Here is an 18,868-nt window from a genome sequence, read left to right as displayed (position 1 = left end):
GTCATTCGAGCGTCTGTTTCCTGTACCCAACTGCCAGTGGGGGTTTTTTTCTCTATTTTTTCACTTTTCCTCCTACTTAATACAGAAAAGCAGTTTTCTTTCTTTTCTGTACTGGTTTAAGGAGCGCTCAGCAATTAACGCCTGCCTGGACGCGTGTTGAATAGGTGCTAATCCCCTTATTTCATTAGGAGATTCATTAGCGCCTATTCAACCCCCCCCCCCCTCCCTTCTGATTGTAGGTTATACAGTGCACAGACAAAAAAAAAAAACAGCCTGCAAAGAAAAGTGTCTGTTTAAAATTCAGAGTGTGCTGAAGAGAACCTGTGGCTCTAAATCAAGTACAGAGCACAGGATTGCACAGAGCATGGAGTTTTGTGAAAGAGTGTGCCTAAGAAGCTGTACTGAAGAAAAAAAAGAAAAGTTTTCGGTAGAGAGAAAACTGTGAGTGGTTGCAGGGGCAGCCAATTATTTTAAACTGGCTAAAGAGAGAAACTCTGCTGGAGGTAATTAGGGACTTAAAGTGATTAAATTATTGCTGGGTAAACATGTTTAAGCCTTGAAATAAAGAGAGGAAGAACACTGGAGCAGCCAGTTGCCAGCCTGAGTTGCGAGTGCAGTGAATGGGAACAGGGCGGGGCCCTCTTCCAGCAAGCAACATACTCTACAGTTCAAGGTGAGAAGCCAGAAAGAAAACCTGAAGTAGAGTATCCAGGGTACTGCAACACTGGAATGCAACATTTTGAGAGCATGACTGAAGAAAGTTGGCAAGCATTATTGCAGAGGCTTCTGGAATGCCAGAGGAAATTACAGTAGAGCCTCATAAAACACCAGCTTGCCCTACCTAAGACAAAAAAAGATCCTGGAAGCAGGCTGGGCTATTATTGATTCCTGAATAGAAAAGAACTTACGTTGCTTGGGAGCTGAGAATGCTACCGCAGAGAGCTCAGTGGAGGCCTAGCAGTCGAGTGGCACTACAGGATGTCTGGATGAAGACCCTATAGGATGCCCAAACACTAGGGTTCCGAAACACCTTCCATGAAAGATGAGATTTCACAAATAGATACAGCTAGGGCAAGAGAACATTGTAGAAATCTCATCTTTGTGAGACTTTCCTCACTCCAAATGACGTCAAATCTTCATTGAGGTGTACTGTGCTGTGCATATGTCTCACTCTGCATGTAAAACTGGTCCCAAAATCCTAAATCACCACCAAAACCTCACCTCGCGTTATTAGCTGGTCCTCTTATAGTGATATAAATAGTTGAATACCGTGAAGGCCTCCCCAGAGGTTCTCTTTCTTTCCGTTCCCTCCCCCTCCACTCCACTCCTCTCCTCAAGCATGAAATGCAATTTGCAGTGTTTATCACGAATTGCATTACGGCTGTTTCAGGCATTTCACACAGCTTAACACCAGGAAAAAAGTGTAGTTATTTCCAGCGTTAATAGCATGCGTTACACTAGCACACAGCGTGATAATGCTCCTCATTTTCATTAATCCCAACCAAGCCCCTCCCCAATCCCACCCCTTTGAAAAATTTGCATTCGCGCCATGCACTACCATAACTATGGCGTTAATGCATGTGTTATGGTGTTATCATAGGCATTAACTGTTGCGGTCTCTACCGCTTCCCCCTTGCTAGCCGTGTTCAGGGCTCACCTCCGAGGCCAGGAACGCTGCCTCCGCGGCTCTACCGAGCATTCAGGCTGTCCGCCATTGCTGGGCCGTCTCGCTGCCGCCCCGCGCACACGCGGGGACACGCGTTATGGACGTACGCTCACCGGAAGCCCGATCCCGCGTGAGCTGACCATGCCACGCCCCAAGCCCGATATAACCGGGGTCCTTCAGTCCTCTCATTGCCTTGCAGCGAGGGTCGCTACAGTTGCACTTCCGTTGTTCTGCTTCAGCTACCGACCTCTGCTCGTTCCTGACTCTGCTTCTGCCTGCCGCCAGCCACCGACATCTGCTCGTTCCTGACTCTGCTTCTGCCTGCCGCCAGCCACCGACCTCTGCTCGTTTCTGACTCTGCTTCTGCCTGCCGCCAGCCACCGACCTCTGCTCGTTCCTGACTCTGCTTCTGCCTGCCGCCAGCCACCGACCTCTGCTCGTTCCTGACTCGACCGCTGCTGGCCGCCTGCCTCAGCCCACGGCTTCTCTGCCGCAGCTGCTACACTCCTGTCCTCCGGACAGTGCCTCCTGCAGGCCTGGGCTGGAGCTGCTACCAGACTGCCTTGGGTCCCGAGACCTTCTACTTCCTGCCTGGCTCTGGCCTACTTGCTGCTGGATCCCATCTTGCTTCCTGCAAGTTCCAGTCAAGACATTACTGACTCTGATCCTGCTTCCGCTTGCTCTGTGCTCCCTGGCCTATTGGCTCTTGCTACTGGACTCTGTGCTCACCCTTGTCCGGGCCTTCCTAGAGAGACTATCACTGTCTCTCTAGGATTGGCAAGATGACTGTTTAAAAGGAATCTTTCTTGAGGGTCTGGCTGGCTGGATTAAAGATGAACTGGCGGGGCGAGAGATTCCTAAGGAGTTAAACGACCTAATGATATTGCCGGCAAGGTCGACCGCCGGCTCCAACAGCATGATAGAGAGACTCGGTCTCGCAGCAGGAGTCAGTCACGTGTCCCCTGCAGGCCTTCTCAGCAGAGGCGTTCTCCTGCGGTTACCTCAACCCCCGAGCCCATGCAGCTGGGCAGGTCACCACTTACTCCAGACGAAAGGAGCCGTCGACGCTCGTTAGGCCTCTGCCTATACTGCGGTGGTAAAGGACACTACCTGTCGTCTTGCACCGAGCGTCCGGGAAACGGTCGTGCCTAGGTTATACCGAGGAGCTACACCTAGGCGCTACCGGATCCGCTCCTCTCTGCACTCTGCCAGTAACCCTCAAGTACCCCGGTGGGGAGGTCCAGATTCGGGCCTTTATTGATTCTGGGGCCGAGGGGAACTTCATTGTGGCAGACCTGGTGAACCAATTGGTTTTGCCCACCGAACGTAAGAATCCCCCCTTACGCATTTCCTCGATACGAGGGACTTTGTTACCTGGACATATCTCCTGCTCTACGAAGCCCGTAACCCTACAGATGGGGTTATTCCACACGGAGGAGATTTCTCTACTCGTCCTGGAAAGAGCCGTGCATCCCTTAGTATTGGGACTGCCCTGGCTTCGCCAACACTCACCCGTCATCAGATGGGATGACTTCCAGTTGGTTAGTTGAGGTCCTGCCTGCTTTGACCGGTGCTTGAAACTTCCTCCTACTCCCAGCACTCTGCATCTCTGCTCCACGCCCCTTGTGCCCAAAGCCTATCAAGGATATCAGGACGTCTTTTCTAAAGAGATGGCAGAGATCCTTCCGGAACATAGACCCTTCGATTGTCCCATTGATCTGGTTCCTGGCTCTACGCCGCCTCGCGGCCGAGTGAATCCCCTCTCTCTCCCAGAGACCAAAGCGATGTCACAATACATCTCGGAAAACCTAGCCAAAGGATTCATTCCACCGTCCCGCTCCCCGGCAGGAGCGGGGTTCTTCTTTGTGGGCAAGAAGGATGGGTCACTATGACCATGCATTGACTACCGTGGTCTCAACGCTATTACTAAGCGGAACCGCTACCCGCTGCCACTCATCCCTGAACTATTGGACCGTCTTCAAGGTGCCCGCATCTTTACCAAGCTGGACCTGAGAGGGGCCTATAACCTCGTACGCATCCGACTGGGAGACGAATGGAAGACGGCGTTCAACACACGTGATGGGCATTACAAATACCTCGTAATGCCCTTTGGACTTTGTAACGCCCCCGCCGTCTTCCAGCACCTCATGAATGAGGTTCTCCGAGAGATGCTTCACTCCCAAGTGATTGTTTATTTGGACGACGTCCTTATTTTCTCTAAGGATTTGAACTCCCACCGTCAACATGTCTGTCAGGTTTTTCAGGCGCTACGAGAGAATCACCTATACGCCAAGCTGGAGAAGTGTGTATTTGAGGCGGACTCTCTACCCTTCTTAGGGTATATTATATCTGCTACCGGTTTTCGTATGGACCCGGAGAAGGTAGCCGCCATTACTAAATGGCCTCAACTCTCAGGTCTTAAAGCCCTCCAGCGCTTCCTGGGGTTTGCGAACTTTTACAGACATTTTATTCCCAGATATTCTCACCGTGTGGCTCCCCTTACCGCCTTGACCCGGAAAGGGGCTGATGTCAAGCATTGGCCTGAGACGGTCGTCAATGCCTTCTCTGATCTCAAGAAAGCCTTCCTCTCAGAAGTCTGTCTCCGCCACCCAGATCCGGCACGGCCATTTGTCGTGGAGGTCGATGCCTCCAGCATCGCTGTAGGAGCTGTCCTCAGCCAGCACTCCGACTCTGGGCAACTCGTTCCGTGTTCGTATTACTCCCGGAAGTTCTCACCCGCAGAGATCAACTATTCCATAGGGGATAAGGAGCTGCTGGCAATCAAGCTCGCTCTCGAAGAATGGCGGCAATGGCTCGAGGGCTCCTTACATACTACCACCGTTTACACGGATCATAAAAACCTGGAGTTTCTGACTCAGGCTCAACGACTGAACCCCCGTCAGGCACGATGGGCCCTGTTCTTCAGCCGATTTGATTTCATCATGCAATATCGTCCGGCGGCTAAGAACATCCGGGCTGACGCCCTGTCTCGGGCCACCTGTGCCGAAGAGGAGGTCGATTCTCCGCAGTTCATACTGGATCCCTCCAAGATTCAGCTCTCTGCTCTGACTACCGTCTCGCAGGACCGCACGGCGCTCTCGCGTCGGGACCGGTTGACCGCACTACGATGGGCCCATGATTCCCTGGTTGGTGGACCCGCCGGACGTGACAGGACGTTGGAACTGATTAACCGGTACTACTGGTGGCCTACCATTATGCGTGATGTCTCCTCCTATGTGGCTTCTTGCCCCACCTGCGCACGCCAGAAGCCGAGCCCTGGTTCTCCTTTTGGCTTGTTACACCCGCTTCCGGTTCTGACTGAGCCGTGGACCCATATAGCCACGGACTTTATCGTGGACCTGCCTCCCTCTCAAGGACACACGGTGGTATGGGTCACGGTTGACCGTTTTTCCAAAATGATCCACATGGTTCCGCTACCCAAGCCTCCCACTGCACCAGAATTGGCCCTCCTGTTCACCCAACATTTGTTCGGGCTCCACGGCCTACCACAGGACATAGTTTCCGACAGAGGCTCGCAATTTGTGGCTCCCTACTGGAGAGCTCTCTGCAAGTGTTTTCAAGTGAAGCTTAGCTTTTCTACGGCATTCCATCCACAAAGCAACGGACAGACTGAAAGAATGAACCGGACTCTTAAGGCTTATCTACGGGCCTTCATTAATGAAAGACAGGATAACTGGGCCGAGCTTCTCCCCTGGGCTGAATTCGCCTATAACAACCAAGTGCATGCTGCCACGGGCAAATCTCCATTCCATCTCGTGTATGGAAAACCCCTACGACCACCACTTCCGCTAGAGGCTCCCAGTGCTTCACCGGCTGCTCACGTTACAGCCCAGCAACTCCAGACCTTGTGGCATGCAACCTGTAAACAGATCCTACAGGCCAATGCCAGGGCCAAACGGACGGCCGATCGCCATCGTCGACCCGCACCGGTATTCCAGCCAGGAGACAAAGTCTGGCTCAGCACCCGAAACTTGCACCTTCGTCTACCTTCACGACAATTCGCACCGAAGTTCTGCGGTCCCTACCGAGTGGCTGAGCGAATTGGGCTAGTATCCTACCGACTTCGGTTACCCTCTTCGTTTAAGGTACACAACGTCTTCCATGCCTCCTTACTCAAACCAGTGGTTCTTTCCCGGTACCACCCGGCACCTCCGGATCCTGTTACCACCACCGTTGATGAGGACCCAACGTACCAGGTACGGGATGTACTGGACATTCGATTTCATAATCGCCAATGGGAGTACTTGCTAGCATGGGAAGGATTTGGTGACGAGGATAACACCTGGGAGCCCAGCCGGAATATCTTGGACAAGGATCTCCTACGTCAGTTTCACCTAGATCATCCTGAAAAACCCGGTCCTCTCAAGAGGGGCCGTAAAGGGGGGGGGGTACTGTTGCGGTCTCTACCGCTTCCCCCTTGCTAGCCGTGTTCAGGGCTCACCTCCGAGGCCAGGAACGCCGCCTCCGCGGCTCTACCGAGCATTCAGGCCGTCCGCCATTGCTGGGCCGTCTCGCTGCTGCCCCACGCACACGCGGGGACGTGCGTTATGGACGTACACTCACCGGAAGCCCTATCCCGCCGGAGCTGACCATGCCATGCCCCAAGCCCGATATAACCGGCGTCCTTCAGTCCTCTCATTGCCTTGCAACGAGGGTCGCTACAGTGTGTAGTTCTTAGTTGCACTTCCGTTGTTCTGCTTCAGCTACCGACCTCTGCTCGTTCCTGACTCTGCTTCTGCCTGCCGCCAGCCACCGACCTCTGCTCGTTCCTGACTCTGCTTCTGCCTGCCGCCAGCCACCGACCTCTGCTCGTTCCTGACTCGACCGCTGCCGGCCGCCTGCCTCAGCCCACGGCTTCTCTGCCGCAGCTGCTACACTCCTGTCCTCCGGACAGTGCCTCCTGCAGGCCTGGGCTGGAGCTGCTACCAGACTGCCTTGGGTCCCGAGACCTTCTACTTCCTGCCTGGCTCTGGCCTACTCGTTGCTGGATCCCATCTTGCTTCCTGCAAGTTCCAGTCAAGACATTACTGACTCTGATCCTGCTTCCGCTTGCTCTGTGCTCCCTGGCCTATTGGCTCTTGCTACTGGACTCTGTGCTCACCCTTGCTCGGGCCTTCCTAGAGAGACTATCACTGTGCAGAAGTCCCAAGGGACTGGGACCCTATGGGCTCCTCCTGGGGGGTCCTGGTTCCCGGGTGAAGAGCTTAGCTGCACTCCCAAGTCCCAAGGTTCTGGGACCCTACAGGCTCCTCCTGGGGGGCTCCCAGTTCCTGGGTGAAGACCCCTGTGTGTCTCCTAAGTCCCAAGGCTCCAGGACCCTACGGGCTCCTCCTGGGGGGTTCCTGGTTCCCGGGCGAAGACCTGTGCTTGTGGCTCCGCCTCCTGAGCTACTCTACCCAGGGTGGTTCGGCTCAAGGGTCCACTCTCGAACCGCAGCTCCCAGGCCGCAAGATTAACGTCATAACACATTTTGATGAATGACCCTGTTAGTTAGAAGGATTAGACTTCTCTAATTTTTCCAATCACACATTTTCATCTTTCTCTTGCATTCAGATGCACGAAGAAGAAAAATGGAAACTTGATCAGTATGGACGTCCAATTAAAGATCATGAGCAAGCAGAGATAGTATGTTTATTGATTGCATCTAAATCACAATTTAGTACTGTTTGAGAAAATGTGTAACAATATACAGAGCCATATGTGAAAATGTGTAAAGTTATAAAATCTAGTTTTAAGGAATTTCTAACCTCATCCATACCCAAATAGTATTTATCCAAAATATCTAATACTGAGATAATTTTAATGACCTAGGATTTTTTTTAAATGAGACCCAAATTCAAATGCTATTTTTTAATACTTTTTTTCTATAAAAAAAAAATAAACAAAACAATTTTGTATGTTTGTCCATGTACACACTATCTCCTGAACTGTTGAGGACTAAAGGAAAGGAAATTAACAGGCAAGTTTAAATTTCACCTTATCTGTTATATTTCAGATGAAGGGCATTTCAGAAAAAGAATCTGAGCTGAGGGCATTAACCATTGAGCAGCAACAGAAGGTTTGAGCTTTTTCTAATTATGCAATTTTAGGAAGAAAATTTCTGGTTATCTGAGAACATTTCTTGATTATGTATATAAAACTATACAGTCTGAACCTAGATTTTACTTATCACATAGTAATGTAGTGAATGATGGCAGAAAAAAACCCAATTGGTCCTTCCAGCTTGCCCAGTTATTGTGTCCCCACTGCTAATGATACATCCCAGTTGCCAGCCACCAGCCCCAGAGTGTGATCACTTGTAGGATATGGCTCCTTATCCAGCATAGACATTGTACTCTGCCATATTGGGTAGGAGAGCATACAAGATCCTCCCTCCAGCACCCCCTCTTTCTCATGTCCAACTGAAAAAAAACTCTGTAATAATCTAAATAACCAGCGATAATAACATGACCATTACCAAGACATCTGGCCTCTTAGGTCCCCTGTGTAGACTGCCAGACAGGATTGATTGTGGGAGTGGCTTTATTTCAGCTACATCGTCTGGTTATTACTTCTAGTTTTTACAGTACTTGCAGACTGCCAAGCCGATAGTCGATTTTACCTTCACAGCCTGCCAGAGATGCCCGGCCATAAAGCTGTCTAAGTGTAACCAAGCCTGATAGCCATGTGTCTAAGAATGATACTCTGTTAATCAAAGCTTCTGTCAGTTATACAGTCATTATACTTGGATATCTATGTGGACTAAGCAAACGTTGCTTACCTGTAAGAGGTGTTCTCACAGGACAGCAGGATTTATGTATTTATTTATTTATTTTTAATTTTTTATATACCGGAATTCCTGTATGCAATACAAATCAATCCGGTTTACAAGTAACAAAAAGGTTGCCCTGGTCTGGGAGGTTAGACTGGGGTTTTTTACATAGAACTTTGAACAATAACAATCAACCAATGAACATTTTTACAAGGAACAATGAAAGTATCAATAATATTTAACAAATAATAAATAACCTTGTTCGTGTTTTGAATAGTATGTGTGTGTTCCCCTTTTTTTACAATGGACTTTAGTAGCGTATATCGACTGCAGTAAACGGTTATATAATATGTCCTCTGTTAAATGACTGTTAAATAGGCATTGCGAATAAGCAAGTACGTGTAAGAAATTAAGTGTCAAGCTATTCGTGACACCCTACAATGGTTGGATCTGAAATTCAGGAGGAGGTGCTTAGTTACACTCTGTGAATTGGAATGCTTGCCTGAAGAGCCAGGTTTTTAACCTTTTTTTGAATTCTGGTAGATTGGGTTCGAGTCGTAGGTCTGGTGGGAGCGCATTCCATTGGTGTGGTCCTGCCGTGGAGAGTGCTCTTTTTCTTAGTGTTGATTTGGCAGGAGCTGCGACTAATGTGCATTTGTAGGCGCTTCTGATGGGTCTGGAAGATAAGTGTGGCTGAAGTTGAATTTGTAGAGATATAGGTGCGGCGTTATGGATTGCTTTGTGAATGATGGTTAAGGTTTTATATAAGATTCTCTGTTTGATGGGTAGCCAATGGAGGTTGCTCAAGATGGGGGTAATATGGTCTCTTCTATTAGTGTTAGTTAGGATTCTGGCTGCGGCATTTTGTACCATCTGTAGGGGTTTGATGCTGTTAGAGGGGAGGCCAAGTAAGATTGAGTTGCAGTAATCAAGTTTCGAAAAAATAATGGATTGAAGAGCGAGGCGAAAGTCATTGAAGTGAAGGAGTGGCTTTAGTTTCTTTAGGACCTGTAGTTTGAAGAAGCAATCCCTGGTGGTTGTGTTAAGCCATGCTCCTAGATTCCTGACGTCTGCAGAGAGCTCCATGTTTTGTGCCAAGCTGGGTGCGTGGGTGTTCGGTTTGTGAGAAATCAGTAGCAACTCTGTTTTGCTGGAGTTTAGAATCAGGTTCAGGCTGGAGAGTAGATGTTTAATTGGTTGAAGACAATTCTCCCAGTAGGCGAAGGTTTTTTGAATTGATTCTGTGATGGGGATGAGGATCTGGATGTCATCTGCATAGAGGTAATGAGTAAGCTTGAGTTGTGATAGGAGATGGCAGAGGGGGAGGAGGTAAATGTTGAACAGGGTGGGAGATAGGGATGAACCTTGTGGTACACCTTGGTCTGATAGGATGGGGTCAGATTCCTTGTTGTTAATTCTGACCTTGTAAAACCTGTTTGATAGGAACGATTTGAACCAACTGAGAGCTGTGCCTTTGATTCCTATGTTTGATAATTGTTCTAGTAGTTGTGAGTGATTTACCGTGTCGAACGCTGAAGATAGGTCTAACAGGACCAGTAAGAAAGACTGTTTTTTCTCCAGGTTCAAAAGTAAATTATCAGTGAGAGAAAGCAAAAGAGACTCTGTGCTTAGTGATTTACGAAAACCATATTGTGCAGGGGAAAGAATGTTGTGCTCCTCGAGATATTCGGAAAGTTGTTTATTTTCGGCTTTTTCCATCAGTTTGGAGATCAGGGGCAGGTTTGCAATGGGTCTGAAGTTGGCTGGGTCCGTGGGTGATGCAGTTGGTTTTTTCAGTAGGGGTTTGAGGATGTTAGTCCTCACATAAGGGTGACATCACAGGATGGAGCCCAATCACGAAACACTTTTGTCAAAGTTTCTAGAACTTTGACTGGCACCTACTGGGCATGCCCAGCATGGCACTAAACCTGCAGCCAGCAGGGGTCCCCCTTCAGTCTTGTTTAAAGCTACAGGAAGTGCCGAAAAATAAAATAAGAAAACTAACCCAACACCGTGGGATGGCGAGCGGGTTTCGTGAGGACTAACATCCTGCTGTCCTGTGAGAACACCTGTTACAGGTAAGCAACATTTGCTTTCTCACAGGACAAGCAGGATGGTAGTGCTCACATATGGGTGAGTACAGAGCTGAAGATGTCCGAGAAATGCACCAAATGTACCCAAGATGTGCAACAGGCACAAGGATTGGGGAGGAATTTAGTAGAGGGCATCCTGAACCCTAATGGGCAGGCGGAAGGGTGTTGGTACGTCAAGTTGTAAAAAGGTTGCGCAAGACAGATTGGCCGAAGATGGAATCTTTTCTTCCAGGCTTGTCTAAGCAATAATGGGCTGTAAAGGTATGGAGAGAACTCCAGGTAGCAGCCCTGCAAATGCCAGGAAGCGGCACTGAGCGTAGGTGCGCTACTGAAGTCGCCATGGCCCTCACAGAGTGTGCTTTAACACGGTCTTGAAGTGGAATGCCTGCTTGCTGATAGCAAAAGGATATGCAGTCCGCTAACCAGGAGGAGAGAGTCTGCTTGCCCACAGGCTGCTCCAATTTGGTGGAATGGAAAGAGACAAACAATTGAGTGCTTTTCTTGTGTGCAGTTTTAAGGTCTAGATAGAATGCTAGAGCACGTTTACAATCAAGGGTATGCAGAGCCTGTTCTCCTGGATTGGAGTGAGGCCTGGGAAAGAAGGTAGGTAGTATAATGGATTGATTAATGTGAAACTCCGATACTACCTTAGGTAAGAACTTAGGGTGAGTGAGGAGTACTGCCTGGTCCTGCAGCAGTTTAGTGTAAGGCAGATAGGTAACTAGGGCTTGTAACTCACTAACTCTGTGAGCAGATGTTATTGCAAAAAGAAAAATCACTTTCCATGTGAGATAGCGAAGATCACAGGATTGGAGAGGCTCGAATGGTGGTTTCATGAGCCTTCCCAAAACCATATTGAGGTCCCAAGAAGGGGTCGGAGGGCACAGTGGAGGCTTGAGGTGAAGCAAGCCCTTCAGAAACGTGTTATGAGGGGTTGTACAGAAATAGGAACATCCCCGACATCTCTATGGAAGGCGGCTACCGCACTGACATGCATTCTGATGGAGGAGGTTTTTAGACCTGATTCTGACAAGTACCAGAGATAGTCTAGAAACTTTGTGGTGGAACAGGTAAAGGGATCAAGGGATTGAGAAGAACACCATGATGTAAACCTGTTCCATTTGTAAAGATAAGATTTTCTTGTGGAAGGCTTCTGTGAAGCAATCAGGACATGGGAAACTGGCTCTGAAAGGTTAAGTGGCTGAAGAAGTAACCTTTCAACATCCAGGCCGTCAGAGACAAGGCCTGAAGATTGGGGTGGCATAGGCACCCATCGTTCTGAGTGATCAGAAACGGGTCCTTTCCCAAGGGAATGTGCCTGCGGAATTGATAGGTCCTGAAGAATTGGAAACCGCACCTGGTGAGGCCAGTGAGGTGCTATCAGGATCATGCGTCCCTTGTCCTGACGTAACTTCACGAGAGTCTTCGAGAGAAGTGGAAGTGGAGGGAATGCATATAGGAGACCGGTTGCCCATGAGAGGGAGAATGCATCTCTTGGCTGAGTGTTGGCTGCGAATGAGAGAGCAAAAGTTCTTTACTTTGCAGTTCTGAGGTGACGCAAAGAGGTCTATGTGGGGGTAACCCCAACGTTGGAATATTGAGTCCGCTACAGTGGGGTTGAGGGACCACTCGTGTGGTTGAAAGCCGCGACTCAGCTTGTCCGCCAACACATTGTCCACTCCCGGCAAGTAGGTGGCCCTGAGGTACATCGAATGGGAGAGAGCCTCCGCCCATATCTGTGCAGCCTCCTGACACAGTAGGTAGGAGCCCGTCCCTCCCTGTTTCTTGATGTACCATATGGCCACCTGGTTGTCCGTCTGAATGAGGATGACCTGGTTGGAAAGGTGATCCTGAAATACCCTGAGAGCATATCTGATTGCTCGCAGCTCCAGGAAATTGATTTGGTGTTTGGCTTCCTCTGGAGACCAAGTTCCTTGTGTCTGCAAATCGGCGACATGGGCTCCCCAGCCGAGGTTGGAAGCATCAGTGAGAATTATTTGAGGGTCTGGAGCCTGGAAGGGCAGGCCTCGGAGGAGATTGATCTGATTTTGCCACCAGGCTAGAGACTGATGAAGTGAGTCGGTGATGTGGACAGTGGTCGATAGAGGTTGGACGGACTGAGTCCATTGTGAGCTTAGAGTCCACTGCATGACTCTCATGGCCAAGTGGGCCATTGGGGTAACCTGTACTGAGGACACCATGTGTCCTAGCAGGATGAGGAAGTGGCGTGCAGTCGTGCGGTGCTGAGACTGTAGCTGGTGTGCGAGAGAGATGAGAGTGAGAGCTCGCTGTCGAGGCAGAAATGCCTTTGCCTGCAAGATGTCCAAGTCTGCCCCAATGAATGATAAAGTTTGATATGGGACTAAGCAGGATTTTGTGTAGTTGATGAGAAATCCTAGCGAAGTCAGAGTGTGTAAAGTAAGACGTAGGGACGACAGATCAGCCTGCTGAGTGGAAGTCCTGATCAACCAAACGTCTAGATAGAGGTAGACGTGAACACCTTGGGTCCTGAGGAAGGCTGCTACTACTATGAGACACTTGGTGAAGACTCAAGATGCAGATGCCAGGCCAAATGGTAGCACTCGGTACTGATAGTGCTTGGGGCCTACCAGAAATCTCAGGAACCTGCGATGAGATGGAGTTATCGCAATGTGTGTATACGTGTCTTGGAGATCGAGAGAGCAGAGCCAGTCTCCTTTTTGGAGAAGAGGAAGGAGGGAACTCAAGGTTACCATCTGGAACTTTTTTCGGTGGAGGTACTTGTTGAGGGCACGTAGGTCCAGAATTGGATGAACGCCTCCTGATTTTTTGGGGATTAGAAAATACTGGGAATAGAATCCTAGGCCTTGTTGGGAGTAGGGCCCTGGCTCTATTGCTTTGGACTGGAGGAGGAGGGAGACCTCCTGCTCCAGGAGAAGTGAGTGGTCAGATGTTCTCCACATCGGTAGAGGTGGGGAGTCTGGTGGGATGGAAAGAAAGTTCAGGTGATAACCTTGAGAGATTATGGCAAGGACCCACTGGTCTGAGGTGATTGTGTGCCACCTGTTGTTGAAATGGCACCGTCGACCTCCCACTGATATCTGAGGCAGTGGAAACTGGCTGCTGCTCTCTATGGAACCTGAGAAGGACGGGACGATGGTATTCCTGAAGGTCCTGGTCTAGGATCTGAAGGCATCGAGGGAAGTACTGGAGGCACCGATGAAGGCATCGAGGGCACCGATGCAGGCATCGAGGGCATTGATGGATGGATCGGTGGTGCCGATGGGCGCATCGGCATCGATGGTTGAGGCATCGGCAGGACTCCCAATGGAGGAATGCAGAACGGTTTTTCCTTCCCAATGACAGGGTAAGCGGGGAAGGCACCGGAGCCATCGGTGACACATGATCCATTGGTGGAAAAGCGGCTATGAGCGCTTCCATCTTCGAGAGCAGAGGTGCCAATGCTGCCGGAATGGGATCGATGGTTGTTTCCGTGACCGGCACTGATTTCGGCACCGGGGGACCTTGGAGTCTGTGCATCGCCTTATCGATGACCTCCTGAACCTTCCGATCCAGTTCTTCACGGAGGCCTGGAGCAAGGAGCTCCGGAAGGGAAGAAGGAGGCAGAGGCGTAGCCGGAGAGACCACCGTTAAAGGCGGAGTCGCGGCTTCCGATACCCGTCAGGGTGAGGGCTGCCTCGGTGACCCAGTCGCAGAAAGGGTCGGTGCCTTTTCTGGACAGGGTTTCTTCGATGGCGGCTCGGATGATGGCGAGGTTGACGATTTTCCTTCATCGATGGTCCGAGACTTTCGATGTCGATGCTAATGTTTCTCTCTACAATCCCCTCGGACCTGAGGGGGAGTAGAGGTAGTCAAAGGCCGAGAAGTCATCGACGCCGGACAGTCACCGTCTAGTGGCCGATACTGGCGCGAAGTGGACGGTGCCGGTTCAGACAACGTCGATGCAATAGACGGCATTGGAGTTTGAGAACGGAAGAGAAGTTCCATTTTCTCCATTCTGGCCTTGCGACCTTTTGGTGTCATTAAGGCACATTTGGTGCAAGTCAGGACATCATGCTCGCACCCGAGACACATTACAGAGACTTTATGCGGGTCTGTTATGGACATGGTACGAGTACAGTCCGAGCACCGACGGAACTCCGATGCCATGCCCTTTGAAAAATTTAGCCGCGGTACGGTCGACGGCCAGTAGGCCGCGAGGGCCAACCTCGACGGGAACCGACCGAAAATAGGTAAAAACTTACCGGAGTACTGCGGAGTCAAAAATTCGAAAGAGGGACCCCTGTGGGGTATGAAAGTTTTTAGTAATTCCGTGAGGAAAATTCCTGTCAGGAATCTCTGTGGAGCTCCTTAACCCGTGTGGCTACTGCTGCGCGGAAAAAAGAAGACTGAAGGGGGACCCCTGCTGGCTGCAGGTTTCGTGCCATGCTGGGCATGCCCAGTAGGTGCCAGTCAAAATTCTAGAAACTTTGACAAAAGTGTTCTGTGATTGGGCTCCATCTGTGAAGTCACCCATATGTGAGGACTACCATCCTGCTTATCCTGTGAGAAGCCTAGTTACTATGGGGAAACATAAGAAACATAAGAAATGCTATACTGGGTCAGACCAAAGGTTGTTCAAGCCCAACATCCTATCTCTGGCAATGACCAATGCAGGAACAATCCCAAAGTACAGATCCAGTCCTTCTTTTTCATAACAAGAGGTAAGCAGTAACTTTCCATGTCTGCATGGCTAATAATGGTTTATGGACTTTTTCTCGAGGAACTTGTCTGAACCTGTTTTAAAGAGTTATGCTAATTGCTTTCACCACATCCTCTAGCAACAAAATGCATTTATTTTATTTATTTAGTTATGCATTTTTATACTGCATAATTTAAAAAAAAAAAAAATCTCTTCAGTTGCACCGAATGAAAAAAATACTTTGTCTTATAAGATTATCAGTTTGTATATCTATCTCTCCATCCCTAATAACTTTTGAACTGTTCATCAAAATTTCTTTCAGCTTTGTGCCACATATAGTAGAGTGCCCAGTAACAGCAGTTCACACTTTTCCTGTGCTCTTGATGCCCCCTGTAACTTAGAATCCTTTTTCTTTATATTTCCTGTAGGGAAACAGGTCAGATCAGTTCAGTTGAAATCTCTTGGCAGTCAGAGCATATTGTGGTGTCATTGAACTCTTTTTTTTTTTTTTTTTAAAGTTTTCTCACCATTAGATGACATAGAGCAAGAGTGCTCAAACCAGTCCTTGGGCCTCCCTCCCTCCCCCCCCCCCCAATCTGTCGGGTTTTCATGATATCCCTAATGAATATTGTTCTGTCCTCAGATCCCAATGTCCTAGCTTGAGAGCCTATACAGAAAGTTAAACCTCTTCCTGTTTTAACTTCAAAAGTCAGAGAGAACTCAGATCTTAATACCAAAACATTTACTGAATGATAAAGCAGTTTGACAGACATTGCGAATAATATGGTATTGAAGATAACTGCACAGGTGGCAGAACTGGTACAGTTGTTGTTGGGAATGAGAGAGTAAGGTACTCTGACACAATATTTATGACATCATTTATTAATGTGACATTATGGTAATAGACGTTATTTACAGAAAGTTATTTACATACCACATGATTGCATATGCCATCCAGCACCCTTCGTGTCATCAGCCTTGTATCGAGGAATCGTCAGGTCAGCAAAGGCGAGAAGGGGGTTTTCAGTGTCCAGCACTCTATACGTCTATAGAGGCAATATCTCCTACTTCCGCTAGACACTGGAAAGTCCTGCTCTTTTATACCGTGTCGTAAACAAGTGTGCTTACGAGAGAGAAATGATTGATCACTATCCCCCCATGTTATGTGTCAACAGTTGCTACTGCCCACTCGGACTCATTCTGTCCTTGGCATGTAGGGGTTGATCAGACCGCCTTATTCCTGACAGGGAGCCAGAAAGCTGAGCTGCACAACCTGTTTAACAAGAACATGTTTATCCTACAGTTGTGATGAGGAACTCAGAGCTCAGAGAAAGGCAGATGACTGCAGCCATAGAGGAAGATGACTGCCAGAAGATAGTAGAACTCAGTAGTAGGAGGGAACGGAAGCAAGGTGAAAAAAAAGTGAGGCTTCTAGTAAGTAACCTGCAGAGGATCCAGGGGAGTTGTAAGCTTGTCTAGAGCCAGCTCCAAACTGGACTTTCAGCAGAAAGTAGGGACCCCAGGGATTCCAAGTGACAAAAGGCCAATAGGAGAAGCAGGAGAACATAGAGGAGGAGCAAACAGGAACAGATCAAATCAGAAGCTCAGCAACATTAAAACAATAACTAATAAGTAGGGCTACCTCTACAACAAGAAGAGAAACTAAAGAATGACATAAACTGAAGCAGGCAGTAACATAATAAAGAAACATACATATGTATTTAAATATGCTGCGGAGACAGAACGAATTTGCATGCATAGGAGGTAGTGAATACAAAATTCTCATGCATATTCATTAGAGAGATCCTGAAAACCCAACTGGCTAGGGGGGCCCCAAGGACTGGTTTGAGCAGCTCTGACAAAAAGCATTTTTGAAAGTTGTTGTGCTATTTTTTAGTACCTGTGGTCACCAGCTGACACCAATTATTCCCTACTTTCTTAAAAAGACAGCCAATTTGTAATGTTTGATACTACATTTTAAATAGAAATTCATATAGAGGTAGATTTTTAAAAAAAAGCGCGTTCGCGTACTTTTGTTGGCGCACCAGGCGCAAACAAGAATACGCTGAATTTTATAAGATACGCGCGTAGCCGCGCGTATCTTATAAAATCCTGGATCGGTGCGCGCAAGGCTGCCGATTTTGGGCAGCCGATGCGCCGAGCCGCGCAGCCTGCCTCCGTTCCCTCCGAGGCCGCTCCGAAATCGGAGCGGCCTCGGAGGGAACTTTCTTTCGCCCTCCCCTCACCTTCCCCTCCCTTCCCCTACCTAACCCACCCCCCCGGCCCTATCTAAACCCCCCCCTACCTTTATCCATGGATTTACGCCTCCCGGAGGGAGACGTAAATCCACGCGCGCCAGCGGGCTGCTGGCGCGCCGAGACCCAACCCCGGAACACCCCAGGCCGAAACCACGCCCCTGGGCCCGCCCCTGAAACGCCGTGTCCCGCCCCCAAAACGCCGCGTCGTTCGGCCCCGCCCCCGACACGCCCCCTTCAGAAAACCCCGGGACCTACGCATGTCCCAGGGCTCTGCGCGCGCCGGCGGCCTATGGAAAATAGGCGTGCCGGCGCGCAAGGCCCTGCTTGCGTAAATCCGGGCGAAATAAGCAGTCGAGCTGGGCCCAAGTCCTATTGCATAAATTCTTAGGGAGGGCGTCTGGACTGATCCGTGGTACTACAGGAACGAAAATTAGCAGGTACGTTCCCGGGTCAGTCCAGACAGTGGGATATACCAAAGCTTCCCGAAGTAGGGTGGGCCCTGGATAGCCCAGCTCGAATGACCTGAGCACCGAATGAGCCAAACCTAGGAGTAAGGACATGCAAGTGATAGTGCCGCGCAAAAGTGTGCAATGATTTCCAGGTAGCTGCTCTGCAGATCTCTTGCGGAGAAACCGCCTGGCTTTCTGCCCAGGAGGCTGCTTGCGCCCGAAGTGAATGATGCCCTCCGGAGGAGTACGGCTAGCACCGATGTAAGCGGAAGAGATTGCTTCCTTTAACCATCGCGCAATGGTGGTTTTGGAAGCTTTGTAGCCTCTCTTGGGTCTGCCCCAGAGCACAAAGAAGTGGTCCGTTAATCGAAAATCATTAGTAGCTTCCAAATAGTGCATGAGGACCCATTTGACATCAAGTCTCCGAAGCTCTCTAGGACCGTCATCCGGGAAGGATGGAAGTTCCACCAACTAATTCACGTGAAAAGCGGAAACCACCTTAAGCAGGAAGGATGGTACCGTGCGTACAGTGAAACGGAGGTAGGATTCCCTGCATGAAAGAGCTTGGATTTCTGAGATCCTCTGAGCCGAGCAAATGGCTACCAGGAAAACTGTCTTGAGCGTGAGATCCTTAAGAGTAGCTCTGGTGAGAGTTTCGAACGGTGAACTGCATAGAATCCGGAGGACCAAATTCAGACTCCAAGATGGACACAAGGAGTGAACTGCAGGCTTGACATGTTTTACACCCCGCAGGAACCGAACTATGTCTGGATGGGAAGAAAGACGTACGCCATCTAGATGAGGCACAAGGGCCCCGAGGGCCGCCACTTGGACCCTCAGGGAATTGTAGGCCAGGCCTTTCTCCAAGCCTCACTGCAGGAAGGAGAGGATGTTGGTGACGGAAGCGTGATGTGGAGACACATGCATGGAGACACACCAGGCCTCAAAA

At 49.4% G+C, this 18,868-nt stretch overlaps 1 protein-coding gene across 1 annotated transcript in view; it reads left to right on the top strand.

Moving 5' to 3' along the window:
* Positions 1–18,868, top strand: part of CCDC7 (coiled-coil domain containing 7) — an 820,938-nt gene that overhangs the window by 597,827 nt on the left and 204,243 nt on the right. Inside the window, exon 21 of the mRNA XM_029587039.1 lies at positions 7,683–7,745. Within this exon, the coding sequence (XP_029442899.1) occupies positions 7,683–7,745 (63 nt within the window). The remainder of the gene's footprint in view (positions 1–7,682; positions 7,746–18,868) is intronic.

Source organism: Rhinatrema bivittatum, chromosome 2 (genome assembly GCF_901001135.1).
Source record: "Rhinatrema bivittatum chromosome 2, aRhiBiv1.1, whole genome shotgun sequence".
Lineage (NCBI taxonomy): Eukaryota > Metazoa > Chordata > Amphibia > Gymnophiona > Rhinatrematidae > Rhinatrema > Rhinatrema bivittatum.
Note: the sequence above shows the minus strand (reverse complement) of the source record. Positions and strands in the feature narration are given on the sequence as shown.